Source organism: Cynara cardunculus, unplaced genomic scaffold, assembly GCF_001531365.2.
Source record: "Cynara cardunculus var. scolymus isolate 2C unplaced genomic scaffold, CcrdV1 Un_Scaffold_833, whole genome shotgun sequence".
NCBI classification, from domain to species: domain Eukaryota; kingdom Viridiplantae; phylum Streptophyta; class Magnoliopsida; order Asterales; family Asteraceae; genus Cynara; species Cynara cardunculus.
In genome coordinates, this window is record NW_020200628.1 from 74,175 (window position 1) to 88,302 (window position 14,128).

The 14,128-nt window shown below is 36.3% G+C and overlaps 1 protein-coding gene across 1 annotated transcript; it reads left to right on the forward strand.

Moving 5' to 3' along the window:
• The first annotated feature begins 10,824 nt into the window (after positions 1 to 10,824).
• LOC112502006 (probable BOI-related E3 ubiquitin-protein ligase 3) lies at positions 10,825 to 13,045 on the forward strand. Its single transcript, XM_025105802.1, has 3 exons — positions 10,825 to 10,941; positions 12,271 to 12,499; positions 12,591 to 13,045. The coding sequence occupies exons 1-3, from the start codon at positions 10,825 to 10,827 to the stop codon at positions 13,043 to 13,045; spliced, it is 801 nt and encodes a 266-aa protein (XP_024961570.1).
• Positions 13,046 to 14,128: the final 1,083 nt, after the last annotated feature.

A 14,128-nucleotide genomic window follows, 5' to 3' on the forward strand; every position in this document is an offset into this window, starting at 1 on the left:
TCTCGCATTCTAACCCGGACACAACCTTGTACGGATTACATGCTCCTCGGCCAACATCGCCTATCCTCGTGTCCGGATTAGATTTCCTCGGCTAGCGACCTTCGATTTTGACCTTCATCGTGCATCAGCCCATACGACTTAGCCATTTTTCATACCCTGTCCAGATTTGAATCCTTTTTGGCCAAAGTCTTTAGTCAATTTTTCATGTTGTCCGATTTGCTTGACCTTTTAGCCAATTTTTTCAACATCATCCGATTTTGGATTACTCTCACATTGCTTTGTCCAATTTTGAATTTTCATTTGTCAAATCTTAACATTTTCAAAAATATTTTTATCCAGATTTCATATTATTATTTTTTATCTAGATTTCATGATTTTACCTGATTTTCATCGAGGTTACTGATGTTTGAGAAGATTTAACTGTTTTTGAACTGTTTTGCGTTGTGTAAACTGTTTTGATCAGTTTTAATAGTTTTTGACTGTTTTTAACAATTTTAACTATTTTTGATAGTTTTGCCTGTTTTCACTGATTTTTGACTGTTTTCACTGATTTTCTTATATTTGAACAGTTTTTGAGATTTTCTGAGATTTTTGAGATTACTGTTTGTATCTGTGAGATTTTTTGTTGGATTGTTATTTCTGTATCTGATTTCATATACGGCATAGATTCATTTGATCAATGGTTGAATTTTAAATGGCATCATTCTTTGAGAAGGAGAATAAGGAGTTGAAAGCAAAATTTTCTAAATTGGATAATGAACTGAAAGAACAAAAAGAAAAATACGTGGAAGTATTTTATGAAAATCTTGCAAATAAGAAATTCATTAAAGACTCACAAAAGGAGCATAAAAAGGCCATATAACAAGTTGAGAACGATTCCAAGTATTGGATTAGCAAACTTGAGAAAACCTTAGATGCTGAAAGGAAAGAGCTAGATGATGAAATAAGGAGTTCTAACAAGACAAAATAAGAATTATTAAATAAACTTCGTATAGCTGAATCTGAACTGCATACCGAGAGGAACTCTCCAGAGAAGAAAATTAAAGATACTGAAGATTTCACAGTGAAACTCCATGAAGCTGAATGTGAATTGCTTGATGTAAGGAAATTACTAGATCAAGAGAGAAATAAGGTTTTAAAAGCTGAGAAGAGTTTAAATGCTGAAAAGAAAGTTTTTGAAAAAGAGAAGAAGAGGATGATTGAAGTGGAGAAACGATTTGATTCTGAAAGAATATCTTTTGAGAACAAGATTAACTCGTTAAAGCTGAACGCTAAAATGCTCTTAAATCAAATCTCTGATTTTGAGCAGCTTATCATCTTGGAACGTGTCAAGGTTGATAAAGAGAAGAAAGAAATTAGAGAACAATGTCTGAGCAAAAATCTTGAATTGTCTGAAAGCATTGCGCAAAAGCAGAAAGCTTTGGATGAAGAAAAGAAGTTGTTTGCTCTTGAAAAGAGAAATACTGTTAGGAAACAAGCAGCAATTGCCAAAGAGCTTGCAGAAAAGAAGAAGTGGCTCGACATTGCTTCTGAGAATGATAAGGGAAGTTCAGATGAAGAAAAAGAAAGAAATTTGAAAAATAAAGGAAAATGTTTGAGAAGTTGAAAAAGGAATTAGAAGGTAAACTTCTAGATACTTCAAAGAAATTGTCTGATCTAAAGACAAAACTTGAAACAGAATTGAAAATGAGAACTGAGCTTAAAAAAAGTATGATTTAGTTGCTGATGAAAGAGACCAGTTATTAAAGAAAGTAAAATACTTTTCATGTGCTCAAAGCTCAATTGTTTCTCCATCACAGTGTAAAACCAGCTTTTATGACTGTTCTAAATCTAACAGTTATTCAAACAGCCCTAAATCAACTGTTTCTAAGAACTATACTCGTTCTTCAAATCAGTACTATCAAGGGTATGTCATTGGATCACCCAATTATTCTTCAAAAGTTAAAAATTGTTGGGGTTAATAAAGTTGATTATGTTTCATCTCGTAACTCTGTTGTTACTAATCGTGTTCTTCCTTGTTTTATTAGATCCACTAATTATTTAATCAATCTTAGAAAGAGACGAATCATGTGCTCCACATGCAAAACCACTAACTTTGTCAACAGGAAAAGGTACAACAGATGGTATGGAGACAACAGTTATCAGAGAAGTTGGAATAATTATAACAGGTATGATAATAACTGGTATGGTTCTTATTGTATATATGATCAACCTGTTAAAAGTGCTAAAAAGAAGACATCTAATAAGAATAGATGGTTTGGTAGTTACAATATTTCTCAACCTGATATTAACAAAGAAGGACCCAAGTTCGTCTGGATACCAAAATATGTTTGATCTGATTTTGCAGGTGTGTCATTACTATGCTGATAAGAAAATCATGCTTATGATGCACACATACAGGGGGAGTTTGTAATCTGTCCAAATGAGGTTTCTAAACACTCAGTTTAGGACCCGCTCTAAAACAATTGTGGTTTCTGAATACATCAGTTCAGGACCTGTGCTTTAATGATTATGGCTTCTGAACAATTCAGTTCAGGACCCAAGCCAAAATGTTTCCATTTTTATTGTTTTGAGCTTAAATGAAACATTACTTAAATCTATTTTGTAGGGGGAGTCTTTGGAAAATTTCTAATAAATGTTTTTGGAAATCGAATTGTTTTTCTGAAATGAGTACATTTTCTGAGCAGGTATTTCCTGAGATTTTACTTGTATAATTTCTCATTGAACATAATTCCAATACTTGTTTCAGCTATTCTTCAAACCGTTATTATCACGTCTCTTAAATAAAAATCATTTTCGGTGATAATACACTCATTTGTAATCAAAGTTGTTTTCTGATATTTTTTTTTACTTTGATTGATACACATTTCACTATTCTTAGAATAATTAGAATCTGTAAACTTGTACTTACAGATCTTCATTCATTTCTCTCACATTCTGAATAATCTATTTTTGATATATCACTCCTTGATTGTTTGTGCTTAAACGCTATATTTTTCTTAATCAATTTTATCTAATCATTGTGCTTCATAACAATAATATTTTGATCAATTGTTTGTGATCAATTGAACATATTGCTATTTTAGGAGGGACTAAGTGCTTTACAGAAATACCTCAATGGAATGTCAAAACCCACAGACCTACCCATGAGGACAACCATATCTGAGTGAGCTTAAACTCAAAAAGGGTTTGTGTATAGAGCTTAAAATAAAAATGAGAGAGGTAGTTGTTGTGAGCCAAAAGAATTGATGAGAGTTGTGTCAGAATTAAAAGATTACAATAATCCTGTTCTAAACCTCTAAAAACCGGGCATACCACGAAATCTATTAGTTCTCAATTCGTTTGAGACTAATATTGAAAACGGCAAAGCCCAAGCCAATTCTTGTCACAACCCCATCATCTACTCATTTATCTCTCAACAGATAAGTGTTTTAAAAACACTTGGGGCACGCAGCTCACAATCTATCAGTTTCTCATTCGGAGAAAGTTGATATTGAAAAAGAAGGAAATATGTCCCCCCTTCAAGTCTTTTTTATTCTCATTTCATCATAAGGGGGAGTATGATATAATGAATGAAATGATCAATTCTGAATGATATAAGGGGAGTATGTTATAAAGATCAAGGGGAGTATGATATAAAGATTGGGAACCGGAAGAAGACGCAAAAGACTCATGGAGTGTGAATACAATGACTGATGAAGATTATTCTTGTGCTACAATGTTTGAGAGATGTTGAATGAGAAGATCATCTTTGCAAGAGTTTACTGATAGAGATTTCTCGATGAGGAGAATGTTAATTGTGGGGAGAACGTTTGTGAATTTTTTATCTGAAGAAATTCTTTAATGTGAAGAATGTTAGTGAATATTTATCTGAAGAAATTCTTTGAAGATCTTATTTTGAAGATTATTATTGGAGATTGTTGTTGCTATTGTTCTTCATCGTGAAAGAAATGATCGTTTTTGTTCTACATTCGAGGGGGGGAATGTTGGAAGATTTTCTCAATAAAAGATCATCTGAAGATCATAAAACAGAGATTGTTAGAAGTTTGTTTTGAAGATTTCAAGAAGTCATAAAGAACTTAAAGCATCAAAGTTAGAAGAGATTCAAAGCGTGCAAATTCTTTCAAGCCTGAATACAAAGGGGGAGAATGTTGAGATTGAATTTTAGTGATAAATTGTATTCATCTTGAAAGTTTATAATTGTAATATTAGCGTGTGTGACTTTGTTTGTAGTTGTTGACTTTGATTAGAGGGTTTAATATTTGACCCTATAAATACTTTGTCTTCTAGTGAATTGTAAGAGAAGGGAGCTCATTTGTAATATCTACGTAACATTGAGAGACTTATAAAGTTTGACCACTTGACTTTTTCTCTCTACTCCTTCTATTGTGTTCTGAATGATAATATGAAGTTTTCCATTGATTCTTAGATGATTATTGAAGATTGATCGTATTGTGGGACTCACACCCTTAGTGCCTGGGAGGGAAAATACAGTGAGGTTGAGAAAAGATGCCCCAAGAGGCACATATACGTACATTCTCTCCCCCTCCTCCAATGCAAGCAATCTGCTAACCTTTTTGGTCACGCAACAAAGGTTATTGAACTATAGATGCACACCTCGAACCTTCACCATCTAGACCATCCAGAAGCAAGACCATCTGCCTCTAGTATGACAGCTAGAGGAAAGCCACACATCTGAGAACATCCTCTCAAAAGGATGCAACCATTGAATAGATAAGTGCCATGTATCCCCATGGCATGCCACTTTCCCATAGAGAGGCATTTGTTTCCTTTGAACTAGATGTTATTCCTCAAGATCATTTAGAGAAATCTCTAGGTGCACAAGACACTATGGCTCTTGACAAGCCATATAGTCCACTTGTGGTTGTGTGTCCCTTTGACTCTGAATTAGAGGAAGTACCATGCCACAATAGAATGTTCAAAGTGTCTTCATTTGAGTATGAAACACAAGGATCGAACGAAAATCCTTCAAGTCTCAAATTGCAAACAAGACTTAAAGAATGTGTCTCAAGAGCAGAGACAAAACTTGGACCATGTGTTGGTCTAAATCTTTCGTACTCTGATTATGTGACAAAGAATGAGGTCCAAACCTTTGACACCTCTATGCAGATTTCCTTAGAAGAGTTAAAACTCACAATGACCAGAAAAAAGTCATCAACATCTGCTTCTGCTATGGATGAAATTCGAGATTCTATACTAGCCATGAAAGCTGAGTCTTCGACAAATGCTTAAATACTCAATCACTTTAAGGTTATGACGGCCAGCCAGAGCATTGTACTCCACATAATCCAAAATAGAGTAGTCTCTACATCTGCTATACAAAGAATAGAAGATCTCATACAAAGGCCAATTGCACTAGAACCATCTCCCTCTGTCTCTGTTAAAGCCTCAAACAATTCACAGACGACATCAGAGGTCTCATTCAATCGAGCATAGTTCCAGCATCCTCTGTCCTTGATGATTACTTCATAAATTTGAGATGAACAAGATAGGCCACATATTGCTACAGAAGGTCGTTAACTTCACTTCCTGCTTCAACTCGACGGTAACAACGGCCGTAGCAGATATGTAGAAGTCGATCGCCCTTCTGAAATTCAGAGGAAATGTCAATGACAACATTGATATAGAAGTGGCCAACAACATTCTACAAATGTTCGAGAAAAATATCAAGAAGATGCCTCCTTCAGTTTTCAAACTAAAGAAGAAATGCAAAGCTCTGAAGCCTTCTTGTGCAGACGAAACTTTCAAGAAACAAAAGTTTGATGATCAAGAGGATCCAGATGCCTCTGGTCCTCAAGACCATCAAAAGGGGGAGAATGCTTTGTGCAATTCCTGTTGTGCTAGTCAAGTCCATGCCTTATCAACATCAATCACAAGGAAAACCAGAGGGTACCTCTGCTCTGTGTTTGGCCTTGCCAAGCACCAAAGAAACGAACCAGAGAGGATTTATCCTCTAATGAAGGTAATACATCATCAACCTGAATGGATGATTCTAACATGCCTCCACCATCATAAGACTAAAAACGAAAGGCTCCATTGGCTTAGAATGTGCGTTCTTCACAAGTAGTTAATGTTCAAGAGATTCTTTTAGAATCTAAAGAAGACGACGACATTCCTCTCATCCAAAGGAAGTCAAGATTGGCTTTTGCATCAATCACTCCTCCCTTCCATCAATCGTTGCTCCAAAAGAGAAATGCATTCCTTCTACTGCTCCTACACAAATGGCTCCCTCCACTTTTATTCTGCCTCAAGTCTTGCAGGACAGAGTGAGAGAAGTCATTGAGCTGTGGTGCGAGATTTATATGAAGAAAAAATCTCTCAGACTATGTGCAAATGGAGACTCATACAAGTATACATGTATCAACCAATTGTCGTCTTTTACAAGTAATAAAAAGGGTAAAATACTGAATATTGATCCATAGGTAAAAATGTGTTAAAGGTTTTAGATAAAGTCCAGAAAAAGATTAGATTTCAGATTGCGAGTTCGAAGAATTGTTTTTGGTTTGGTAACTTTAAAACAAAATGATGCAAATAATTAATTTAAAGGAAAGCAATGGTGTAGGGATCAGTTAAGATTTTTAGACAAATAAATCAAATAGAACTTTGTAGATAATAACTTATCTTTAACCAACCATCAGCTTGTGTAAGGTACTATCTCAAGGTTGAGAAGGGCAATTATCCAAGGAAAGATTCTATTGTTTCTAAAATAAAATCAGTTATAGCAATGGCACAATCTATCCCTTGTATAAGTTGTACGGAATGGAAACAAGTCTCCTTGAGTCTAAGTAACTCTCTCGAGTATACTTCCGTATTATTCAAGTTGATGTGTTCGAGATGGCTTATATCTAAGTCCATCAAACTGTTAACATTTTTCTGCAAAAATCAACTTGTCAAGAGAGATGCAATATTTATCAATATAACCTTGAATAAATGGTTGAAAAGATTTGTTAATATTTAACAAATTTCTATCATAAAAGTCAATCTTTTATCTTAGCATTACCCTACACCCAAGCTAATGTTGTCAGCCTATCATCGCTCGGGATCCTTATATATCTATTTTAAAAACGAGAAAAGAAATTTGCATAGAAATATAGTTTTACGACACCTAAAATTAAAATAATCGTAAATTAAAAAACTACGAGGAATTAAAATAAAAACGAAAGTAAGTTACGAGAAATATAAAACAAACTACGACTATTAATAAACATGGTAACGATAATCTAAACGAAATTATGACAACTAATTAAAAGCTTATAAATAACTAGTTTACAATAAATAACGACATAAATTTAAGTTGTGGTAAATAAAAGATGATGAAAATATATGACAATAATATTGTGACGATAATATAAAAGACGAGATAAGATAAAATAAATAACGGTAAAATATAAATAGCTGAAACAAAAATTAGTTTAGCAAAGAGAGAAAGGGTGCTTACTGGAAGCCACCCTTCAAAACAATATGGTGTTTTGCATCTTTTCTATCACAAATGCATCCTTTATTTATATACAAAGAAAGAGAAGTTGTTGGTCTCGTCAGGGTATACAAGAGTTTTATAGAACAGTTTGTAGAAAGGGGAGGGGGTGAATACAAACACAAAGAACTTTTAAATTTAAAAATATATAATGATAAAGAAAGATCAATACAGACTTTTACAAGATTGTATGCAGAAATAGATAAGGTAAAGAAAAACCTATCTAAAACAATCTAAGTTTACACACAGATATTCTTAGAAAAGAGAAAAGATTTGTTGAAATATAAAGAAGGAAATAAGTTCTTTCTGGGTAAGAACTTTTAGAATACTTAACAGGGATTCTAACTTGCTTGAAGATAAGCGTGAGTATTCTTAGACGTGTGTGTTTTTTCATGTATGCACATAAGGATTAGTAGTGTCTCGACATGGAGAGAGCACACATCTATTTATATCCATTGCATTAAAGGCACATTTAATGCAATGCAGTAGGGTTTAAACACGCGTCAAGTTTTTAGAGAAAAGCTTGTCCTTTACTACAGTGAATAGTACAAAAGCCTATTCATGAGCAAACATCCTTTCGTGGAGTTTGTGGGTAATAGAGTCAACTAGTCGGCTCCGTATCGTACTACACTCTAGAAAGGGTATGGGTTTATCCTTTGTGTGTGCAAGAACAAGACAAAAGCAACTTGCACAACAAGCTTCATTTGATCGCTGAATAATGGAATAACGCTGAAGCTCTCTTCAGCATTCGTTGACGCTTGGGAAGTCTTCACACATATGTTGACCAGGTTGTAATCATTGAATGCTGCTTCAGATCACAAATTCACCAGTCACTAATCTTCAGTTTCAGTCTTCGACTTTAGCTAAAGGTTCTTTGGTGTGAGTTTTGTCTTCTTGAAGTATCGCTGTCGCTGTAGGATTTACAATACATGTTTTAGCGATCACTGAACAAACTCAGTGACGATCGCTGTAACTGAAAGACAGAAACATAATGCTTAGAAATAGGTAAAAAGGGATTATCATCAAATCAATGAGAGAGAGGATCAACAATCTCCCCCTATTTGATGATAACAAAACAACATAAAGAAAGTTGCCTTATCAAATAACAGTAAGGAAAAGTTATATATAAAGTACATGTCCCTTTTAACTGTTTTGGAATCTTTTTCAATGAGTTAGTTTTTACTTAATAAATTTTCTTAAGTTACAAGTTTAAGAAAAACTACAAGAAGGGAAACTGAAACTGAAAGCATGTTAACTGACTTATAGATTGTCAGTTACTGTAAGAGAACATTGGAACTCATAGGCATGTGTCCCTATTACTCTTTTCAGGGATCTTTTTCAATGATGCAAATGAAATACTTATATTAATTCAAAGAAAAAATTACAAGTTTTTCGATACATTTCTTAGACTTATAACATATAAGTTGAACACTAAATATAGACATAGAATACAAAAGACATACTGTGAATGGACAAATTACGAAATAGAAATAACTAATCTAAGTTGCTCAGGTTGATGTAGCCATGTACTTCTTCTCTGTGCTCCTTTCGATGTAGGAATTCCTTTCTGATCTTGCGGTCCATCACTTCACCATATATGTCATCATCTAGCCAGATTCTGATGTACACGAGATGTTCCATCGGGCATAGATGTAACTCAGACATTCTTTGAAAGCTGACTTTGCGTTCATAGTCAAGGAAGATAAATCCTAGCTCAGGCTTCATGTGCACAGTGTTAGGTATGTAAGGACCCTTTGCTGGCAATGACAGGTTTAACATAGAAATGTCTGGCTTCTTCGAAGCCTTCAAGACTTCATTCAAGGAGAACTTTGTTTCATGTTCGTTCCTCAGGGTTGGTCCGTCATAAGGACTTGAAGGTCTTCTTCGTCTTCCACCTTTTTTCAGAGTAGGCTTTTCAGGGACAGTAACATACCTGGACATCTTCTTGATCAGATCATAGATGATGTATTCGATGATCGGCTTATGTCTTGATTTTGAGCACTGAATGGCTTGGCAGACTCCAGCCATTCACTGTAGCCATACTCTCTAAGGTAGGAAGGGTACTCCGTGACAGCGTCAAGGTTATCCCTGGGGATGAGCATCGAGACCAGAACTCCATCGTCTTTGGTCCATCCACTGATGGTGACGTTTGAAATTGGGTGAGGACTGATCCTCTTGTGTAAATGTTTTTTGCTTCATTTACTTTCATGCTCGGCCAGCTTCAGGGTTTTCTCGCGTTCAACTTCTACAATAGAAATAAGCTTAGCCTGGGCCTGGACAGCATGCACCATCTTTTTGGATTTCTTTCTTGGAAGAACTTTGGCAGCAAGAGACTTGGCCAACTTTAAGCTATCCTCAGTCTGTTGTCTTTGAATTCTGAGTTCTTCCTTGGCCTTGAATGCCTCGAGTCTTTCAGCTTTTGACAAGAAGTAGAACTCACCACAACTAGAGGTACGAAGAGGGATTTTTACTTTAGTTTGGTTGAGCGACTCCTTTAGATGAGACATCTGCTGGTCGGTGGGAGTGTTGGGGGATGGGTTTTCAAGGACCCATTCCTCCAGCCGACCGCAGGTAGTGAAAGGGATGGAAAGTTGATACATAGAAGTTATCGTGGTAAATCTTGAGGACTCTTTGATAAGGATTCTAGAGGTTGGAACAGTACCTTTAGGTTGCCTTATTCAACAACACCCTTATCTTTCGACTTGGTGTTCTGGTTCTTTTCTTGAGTCTCTTCTTTCTCCTCTTGCTCCCCCTGTGATGCAAAATCCATGAGCGCGATGCCTTTCGTGGCACCGACAGGTCTATGGTACTGAATGGTGAAGTCGTCATCATCGTCGTCTTTATCATCATCATCAGATCTTCACCAGTGTCAGGAAGGTCCGGAGATTCACCATCTTCTTCATCATCATCTTCATTATTATCTTCCATATCACAGCTTTAGCAGCAGAGGTGATTGAAAGATCATCGTCACGAGCATCAGCACCAGCTCGGATGGCATCAACATCCTCAGCTACAGGAGCTTCACAAGAAGTTGCGTTTTCATCAATGACATCAACTTCAGCTTTAGAAACTTCAACTTCAGCTTTAGAAGCTTCAACTTCAGCTTTAGAAGCTTCAGCTTCAGCGTCAGTCTCTGGAACAGTAGCAGGTTCAGTGGCAGCAGCAATTGAAGGAGCAGCTCCAGACTCTGTCTCCCCCTATTTGGCAATGGCTTTAGAGAAATAGCCAAAGAAATGGTCGACAGTGCGAATGACAGATACACCAATGTTGAGAGTCACCCTCAAGCCTTGATCTTGACCTCCAGTCTTTCCACCCATGCACTGGATGTAATGGGAGAAGAGGTATTGCTACACAGCTGGCATGCGGTTCTTCTCTATCTTCAACAACGACTTGAGGGGTTCGCTAGAGTCTTTCTTCATAGGCCAGGCATAGCCAATGTCATCGAGGCAAGCGATGATGATTTCAGTGGAAGGATCGCTGATGAAGGGACCCTTGGGAAATCGCAGAGCATGCCTTAGCGTCGTCACACCAAAGCTGACGGTCATGCGGTTGAAGGTGAAGGAGATTTTCACCACCTGTCAACCGTGTTTGCCAATGTCCTGCACCACTTCAGCGGTCATCCAGAATTGCTGAAGAGCCTTTTTCACCATGACAGGTTCATGGGTGAGAGTGTAGGCAATTGGTGACATCTTGAGGAAGGATGTAGCATCCTCGTAGATAGACTTGTTTGAAGGAATGTTCAACAAGGCAACGTGGTTGTTGGCCTTGAAGGTCACGTGTTCAACAGAAAAGTTCACGTTCTTGGCAACCATTGTCTGTTTTGGTTATGAAGTAAGAAATAACAGGTTTTGTTAGTAGTCCAAGATTAGGATGTAATCATTTTAAGTTTTAGAACAACAAAATTTCTTTTGAAAAATCCACAAAGAAGATATTAGAGTTTTTCAAGAAGAATAAGTGTTTTTGAAACTTTAGATTATAACCAAGAAAAAGAATGTGTTAATAATCTTAATGTTTGTATTTTAAGAGAACAAGTTCTTAAAGGAACAAACAACAGTTTAATTAGAAGAAGAAGAAGAACAGTTCAAAAAGTTAAAGAAGAAATATCAACCTTAGTGATTTAGAAGAAAACGTCGAAGGTGTTTTTGAGCGTTCTTAGGAAGTTCTTGCTTGCAAGTTCTTTTTGGTAGAGGTTCGTCAAAAGATTTTGAAAGCGTAAAGAAAATATGAGAGGAGAGGTCTCATATTTATAGGTAGGAGTAGAGAGAAAAAGAAATAGGAGAGAGGAAAATACGACTGTTGAGGAAACGCCATGATGAAAAAATGGCACGTTCTCATCCATGATTGGATGGAAGTTGGAGGAGGTCGCGTGTGTCAGACTTTTACGCGCGTCTCAAAGCAACTCATATTGGTAACAGACAATGTCATCAAAAAGATGGTTCATAATCTATTTCTTTTAAAACGAAAAGGTTTAAGAAATTCAAAGAGTCACATTCAGTGAAAAGAGAATTACTGAATAGACAACCATTTAAAACATTTGATCACTAAAGAAGAAAAGCTTCAGTGATGGTTTTGTTTTAAAAAAAGAAAATATCTTAGAAGAATATATTTCCATACAAGAGTCAGTGATAAGAGAAACACTAAAACTATCTTTTAAAAACTTTTGAATCACTGAAAGAAGAAAGGTTCAGTGATCATTTTGATTTTAAGAAAAGATAAGTATAAAAAAGATATACTTACTAAAAATGTTCAGTCATAGAAAGAATCACTGAAACAAGGCGGATACTGCTCCTATCAAGGCGAAAAGCGGCCTAACTTGCAGCCTACCAGTTTCTAGGAAACGACCAAGGGATTCTTCTGAGATCAATACCTTGCTTTCCTTTGTTAACAGTCATAACATGAACCAGARTCAAATGGAGCGTTKTGGAAACTATACGTTTCTCGGAGAAGACATMTCTTTGCAGATCCAACAACAACAATTAGAGATTGATCAATTCATCGCTCATCATGTAATAATCTTATCCTCTTGTTTGATTTCGTGCACTTTCTCATTTTGTCGGTGAAATTGGTTCCTAAATTTTATTGAACGATCGATAACAAACGGAGAAAGTGAGACTCGACGTCGAAGAGAGACGAAAGAGGAATTCAAGGAGAATAATCGCAGCGGTTGAGGAAGGAATCTCGAAGAGATTGAGAGCTAAAGAAGAAGAAATCGTGAAGATCGCCAAATTAAATTGGGCATTGGAAGAGAAAGTCAAGTCTCTGTGTGTAGAGAATCAAATCTGGCGAGAATTAGCTCAAACAAACGAAGCAACAGCCAACGCATTACGCAACAACTTGAAGCAAGTTCTAGAACAGGTCGTCCATGACGATTACCGCCACCGTACCACGACGACATGTGTCAACGACGCGGGGGCGTTGGCCGAAGATGCACAATCATGTTGTGAAAGCAACAATGAAGAAAATCGTCCACCAATCGATCTGGATAACATCAACGATGATTGTAGCAGCAATAACAACATCATCAACAACAACAACAAATTGTGCAAATAGTTGAAAGAAATTAATCTTTAGCGTTTAGCATTCCAAGTTCGCTAATCAAGATGTTAAATCTTGTTTTAGACCCCATAATTCATAAGTGTAAAAGTAATGAAGAACAATAAGTGATGAAGAACCAAAAGACCGATGAAGACGTTAAGACAAAATTGACCAAGTCTGAGAACAACCAGAGGGTCGATGAATCGACCAGAGATGCGATGGAAAGAGCATCTTCATCACCCCTCTGGTCAACAACACTTAGAGTTTTCTTCAGCAGTTCAACCAGAGGCAGACGATGAAGATATGAAGATAAGGTTGAATCATCATCCCATGGAATACAGCTGGAGATAACTAATCGACAGCTGGATTTCAAGTTTATCTCGATTTATAGCTTATCCATACTTTAGATAAACATTATCTTTCCTAGAAGATTGGCTAAATAGTTTTACTAGATAGTTATCTTCTTATCACTAGTATAAATAGGTGATTAAGCCTATTGTAATCGAAGTCGCTTTTACGTTTTCATATTGAATAAAGTGAAATTATTGGCACTCAAGATTGTTCTTTGAATGTTCATACACTGTTCTTGAGTGTTTATCATTTTGTTCATTAAATATTCTTAACCTGATTATTAGTGTTATTGAGAGATCTGGGATCAACAATTGGTATCAGAGCCAATTGATTGTTTTTCCAATCAAACGATCATATAAAATCTCTCAATTCACGTTTTTTACGAAATATCTTCACCAAAAACGTAAATTTTCTCTCTTCAAAAATTCTTGATGGCCAACTGGAATTCCGCATATAGTGTTGGTTCCCTCACCAAGCCTCCAACTGTTCAACGAGAAGAGTATCCACAATGGAAAATAAGGATGGTAAGCTTCTTGAAAGGTATGGACAGAGACCTCCTGCGATCTGTAATGGAGGGTCCTTACGTTCCACAGACTCTTGTCCCAAGAGTCCCAGGAACAAATACCACAGCAGAAATTCCTGCATATTACATGCCCAAGGATGAGAAAAACTGGGATGAAGACGATATTGAGCGTGTGGAAACTGACAAGAAGGCCAAGCGACTAATCATCATGGCCATTCCCAATG